The sequence below is a fragment of the Ictalurus punctatus genome, chromosome 20, assembly GCF_001660625.3.
Source record: "Ictalurus punctatus breed USDA103 chromosome 20, Coco_2.0, whole genome shotgun sequence".
NCBI classification, from domain to species: Eukaryota; Metazoa; Chordata; class Actinopteri; order Siluriformes; family Ictaluridae; genus Ictalurus; species Ictalurus punctatus.
In genome coordinates this window covers 24,611,757-24,617,726 of record NC_030435.2, presented here as the reverse complement: position 1 = coordinate 24,617,726, position 5,970 = coordinate 24,611,757, and the positions used below count along the sequence as shown (strand labels likewise).

The 5,970-nt window shown below is 43.0% G+C and overlaps 1 protein-coding gene across 1 annotated transcript in view; it reads right to left on the bottom strand.

Moving 5' to 3' along the window:
• The window catches only part of col11a1b (collagen, type XI, alpha 1b), an 88,556-nt gene extending 83,150 nt beyond the window's left edge, over nt 1-5,406 (bottom strand). Inside the window, exon 1 of the mRNA XM_053673839.1 lies at nt 5,074-5,406. Within this exon, the coding sequence (XP_053529814.1) occupies nt 5,074-5,188 (115 nt within the window). The 5' untranslated portion in view covers nt 5,189-5,406. The remainder of the gene's footprint in view (nt 1-5,073) is intronic.
• Between the last annotated feature and the right edge of the window lie 564 nt (nt 5,407-5,970).

The following is a 5,970-nucleotide window of genomic DNA, read 5'->3' as shown; positions in this document are numbered from 1 at the left end:
AGAGAGAGAGAGAGAGAGAGAGAGAGAGAGGGAAGGAGAGAGAGAGAGAGATAGGGAGAGGGAGAGGGAGACAAAAGGAAAGGGGGGAGAGAGAGACAATGAGAGGTAGAGAGAGGGAGAGAGAAGGAGAGAGAGAGAGAGAGAGAGAGGGAAGGAGAGAGAGAGAGAGAGAGAGAGAGAGAGAGGGAAGGAGAGAGAGAGAGAGAGAGAGAGGGAAGGAGAGAGAGAGAGAGATAGGGAGAGGGAGAGGGAGACAAAAGGAAAGGGGGGAGAGAGAGACAATGAGAGGTAGAGAGAGAGGGAGAGAGAAGGAGAGATTCTCGCTGTCTAATGACTCGAAACTGATGTCTTATCAAAGCAGAGAAAACACTCCACTTCCTGTTTCCTTTCTCTAATCTGCTCCTTTTGTTTGTTTGTTTTTATACAGCTGTGCAGCTTTAATCCATCAGAAATTTCAACATCTGTTAAGCGGCGATCACACTAGACTTTCAGTGTGTGAAATTTCTTCGGAGATCGCTGTGAGCATGGGAGAAACCGGATATGACATCACATGTTAAAATACAGCATGTGTTCCTGTTTCCTGTAAACAGCGCCACCACCAGGACACGTCTCTTTTAATGCTGAGTCGATATCCCTTTAAAGCCGCAGCGCATAAAACGCCGCCGCTATAACCGTCCCGAAGAGGTCACGCCGTGACGTGTCGACCTTCTCCAGCATTCACACGCGTACGAATGGAAACGCTGCAGAAATGCTTTCGCATGCTGGAAATCACGTGGGACCGCCCCTTTACAGAGAACCCAGACACACCCGGAAATAAAATCACACATTTGATGACCTGTGGCTTTATTTATTCATGGAATCTTCTTCACACACACGTTCACTAGTCTACTCATCCGAACCAGCAATTCTGTTGGATTTCTTGTGAGAACATTTACAAGTTCTCTTTGATCACATTTCTGGAAGGTTCTGTGTAGATCCCTATAATGAAGTGCTTTTCCCAGAAGCTTCTGAGAAACTTCTAATCCAATGAACCCTTTTCTAATGTGTAGTAACTGGATAAATGTGTGGAACAAACTCCAAATTACTGCTCGTTCTTTATGCTTAGAACCTCTCAGGGTCCTTTCTTGGAAGATTGAGAGCACTTAATTATCCAAAAGAACCCTTGAGGAACCCTGAAGAGCTAGCGAGTTTTATTTCCACGCTGGAATATCGTAATGTGATGCTATAAATGCACCATGTTGGAAAATGTACAGCTCTTATCAGTTCTCTGGTTCTCCATTTGTAGAAAGGGTTCGAAGTGAACACTAACACTAACGAGCCGGCTAGTTAGCGTCCTACATAACAAGCTAGCGCTAGCAAGAAGAGGAGTTTCTCATAAAGCTGACACTCTTAGAAACTGCTTGTCCCTTTGAGGGAACCGTAACGTTTCAATTTCTGTAGAGAGCTCCACTACAGAGTGTTCTCTCCTTTGGAAAGGGTTCCACGTAGAAACTTTTCTTGGAATCTCAGAACCCTTTTTTATTCAATGAACCCTTAAAGAACCTTTAAAGTGTAAGGGGAGTTCTGATCACCAAAACTAAACAAACGCACACTTCTCCATTCACGTCTACCATAAAGATATAGACACTCTTACAGGTTCTTCAGATGTCCCTATGGGAGAACCCGTAATGGTTCTCTCGTGATGGAACCCTTCAAGGTTTCATGTAGAATCCTACACCAGAGACCGTTCCAAGCAGAATCGGTTTTTGTAATTATGCAGTGAACCCATGAAGCTTTCTGAGGTGAGGAAACGGTTTCTGAGCGAGGTGATGTGATGAAGAGCGGATCGCAGTGACGGAGTGGAACACTAGGGGCAGTATGGAGAAATGATATGACGTACAGTACACAGACCGTAATTTTCACTCACACAGTCGAGAACCCGTGAGGACTTGTGACTAAATAAAACACGCCCTGTTTGTACATCTTTGCTAACGGACACACGCGACTCGACGCTAACAGTGAGAACCTGATTCTGCACTCCAACACGATCATGGTGTGGAGATTAGCATCATCACGCTGAGTGTGTGTGTGTGTGTGTGTGTGTGTGTGTGTGTGTGTGTGTGTGTGTGAGAGAGAGAGAGAGAGAGAGAGAGAGACACCCGAGAGCTTCATGATGTAATAAGGACTCAGTGTGTAGATTTACGCCAGCAGGCTAAACACACTGCGTGTCTGAGGGAACCGTAGAGCTGCTGACCGACACGCCCCGGCTAAACTCAGCTGCATGGATATGGAGCTAATCACACCGCTTTTTCTTCCTCCAGGTTCCCCACATCTGGAACACGAGACTTTAGAACCAAACTCTGGATAACTTTAATAGTTTGAGGTCAGATAGGATTAATTCATCCCAGACAGCTACTGCACTAAATAGTGGGCTAATGCTAGCGCTAAGAAAAAGAGTTTTGTGAAGCTTTCATGCTTTCGAATCGTTAAAAGTTCTGTGGTTGTCGGAGTTGGGGAACCCTTAAAGGTTCTATGTAGAACCTACAACAGGGCGTTTCCCTATCAGAAAGGGTTCAGAGTAGAATTCTTTCTGGAAGCTGAGAACCATTAATTATCTAAAGAACCCTTACAGAACCCTTTTTTTTTCTAAAAGTGCATGTAAGCGCCAAATCCAAAACACAACAATGGGGGGTTCTTCCATCGTCCCTCTGCGGGAACCTTTAAGAGTTCTAGATTTCTAGCTAACACTAACTAACCAGCTAGATGCTAAATATCAAGCTAACGCTAGCAAGAGAAATAGCTTCTGAGACAGATGTGTGATTAACTTGGGTTTAATGAAACCCAGTTCCTGTGATTAAAGTTAAAAGTTCTTTTTTGTCCTTTTTAAATAAAGAAGGAAATCAGTGTCTGAGGTTCTTCCTGAGGACTGAATATTTCAGATAAGTGGATAAAAGTCCACGCAGCGCATCACTTCCTCAGCAGGTTGAAGAACCGGAGTGAGATATGACCCGGTGGAACCATATGAGCGCCGCAAGCCATGTTAAATACGTTGGAGGGAATTTTTTTCCATCTTTTCCCCCCCGGATCCCCCCTGACTCGCCCCCACCCCCCTCCCGAATTGCCCCCACCCTTTATGGGCCTTCAGTGGGAACCAGGCAAGTGTGGAGAAACGGTGCACACACACACACACACACACACACACACACACACACACACACACACACTCACACACACGGTGGAACTCAGGAAATAAAGCTAATCCGTTCCTGATGTCATTCATAAACCTGCTGTTGGAGAAAATCACCAATAAAACCAATAACAGTTCAGAATAACTCTATAACTGCAGCGACGCTTTTCACAGCTGTACATTCAGATATAATACAATATAATAAATATATTCTACATGCTCCTAAAAATGGATAAAAACACAACATTAACAAGTGCTACAAAAGGGTTCATTAGACGGAACAGTGTTTCTGAGCTCAAAGACGAAAAAATAAAATAAAATTGTAAAATCACTAAGAAGAACAAGAAGCAGGCTTTCTACAGCTCTTTAGGTTCTGCATCTTCCTAAACGCTGATAAAAATAAATATACATCAAGTCTTTATGTTTTATAACTCACAGTTCATTGCTCCAGATATTCCAGATGTTCTTTAGTGCTAATAAAATTAACAAATAAAAGTTCCTTAAATGAAAAGAGGTTAATTCTTTAGTGGCCAGATGAAAAGAACTCTCTTTTAGCTTTTATTTCAGATTTATAACTCAAACATTCCAGAAGCTCTAATGCTGATTTTAAAAAAAGTTCCCTTTGAATAAATTTTTAACAAATAAACGCACACGGAAAAGCTTCTTTAGAGAACAAAGTGCATTTTTCTTTCCATCCCTGAAGGTTTACAGTGTGTGGTGGGGAAGTTCTTTCTTTTCCGAGAGGAATTCTTCTTCGCTAGTACACTTTTATTTTGTTAAGCGTGTACCTGTAACCCCACACCGCCCGGGCCACATACGTGACACTAACCACATTTTTCCTCATAAAGCACGTAACGGTCCAGCCCAGTTTTACTGCAGCGTTCCTCCACATCCACGCTTTAACCCTGCGGCTAAATACGGAGCCAATGAAAAAGCCTCGGAGAGAAATCTCACATTAAACCCGCTGGAAGAAAAAGATCAGCGAGATAATGACGTCACGCAGGAACGACTCCCAGAGCAGAGAGACGCGATACGGACAAACTATTCCATATAATAATGAAGTATATCATCACACACTCTCAGAACAGGTTCCGACCAGAACTGTGCTTTAGTTCTTCATCACTAACAGAGAAGCATCACAGGGACGCGTTCGGTACCTTCAGTGTGCTCCTGTTCACGTTCCAAATACATTAAAGTACAGAACTGGAGCTGATGGAGCGTTAATGTTGATCTCTCTCTCTCTTTCTCTCTCTCTCCCTCACACACACACACACACACACACACACACACACACGCACGCACACACGCACACACACACGCACCTTCTCAGGTTAAAAATACACACTAAAGGTACTGAAGGTGTCTCGGACAAGGACAAGTCCAGTAGCTTAAAAACCAACCAAATGAATCCATCATTAACGAATCAGACGGATCACAAAGATGTTCGTTTACTATAATAACGCAATGCAGATTTGTGTTAGACGCAAAAGTTTACACACTTCACACACTTACAATCTAGTGTGTAAATATAAATAAAATCATATAAAGCGATTAATTTAATACCAACTCGAAAAAGAGTCGGACTTCAGAGCCGGGACGTGAATAACGGTGGAAACTCGGGGATTTATGGGATTTATATTGAAGTCAACACAAGTCAGAGGGAGTCTGGATATGTGCACTCGGAGTGTAATGAGTGTAATGAGTGTAATGAGTGTGTTATAAGGTGGAGGTTTGTGATATTTCAGTATCGCTGGAGTCTGATATCGCGGTACCGCGGACAGGACGGAGTACCGAGCAGCGCTCGCGCTCTCTCGCTCTCGCTCTCTCTCTCTCTCTCTCTCTCTCTCTCTGATCTAAGCTATACATCACTTCTACAATTTTTAAAAATAAGAAATCAGTTTTCTTACCTGCTCTCACACACGCAGTCTGCAGGAACACCGATACTGTGAAGAGAGTCGATATACCGCGATGCCAAAGCCACTTTCGCGTGCTCCAGCTCTGCGCATCCATCATCCCGATCATTAACACTAATTTCCTCAATCCAATAAATCTCCTCTTTTTACTTCTCTTCTGCCATAATAATCACTTTCAGTCAAATACACAGTGAATGTGGAGCTGAGAGTCCGGCCTCAGCAACTCCTCAGCCCTGAAGGTGTGTGTGCGCGTGTGTGTGTGACCACGCGCGTGCACGTGAGCGTGTGTACGCGTTCGTGCGTGTGTGTATGTGTGTGTGTGTGTGTGTGTGTGTGTGTGTGTGTGTGTGTGTGTGTGTGTGTGTGTGACTACGAAAAAAACTGTAGAGGAAGAAGGAGGAGAGTTAAACCTGAGCCTGAAAATTTAAAACACACACACACACACACACACACGCACGCGCGCGCACAAAACCACTGCTCTTCAAGCGCGCCTGGCCCCGCCCACTCGCTAAATCCGAGAGGTGAGAAGTTCATCACCTGTGTGTGTGTGTGTGTGTGTGTGTGTGTGTGTGTGTGTGTGAATATGATATACATTAATTATATGAATAATTAATTAATGAAAGCACAATCATTCTAAAATGAAATAATAGACAAATTAATCAACGCATTAATTTAAATGTGTAAGTGTTTATTTCATGAGTTATTTGTTATTTATTTATTTTAAGAACAATACTTTTACTATAGATAGACAGATATTATTTATTGATATAGAATATTTTGTATAATAAATCCGATTATTTGATCGTTTGGAACTCCTGGTGGTTTGGAAGGTCACGTGATGGTTACTGATTTATTTTGTGTTGACTTCTGCATGATGTTTATGTATTAAGG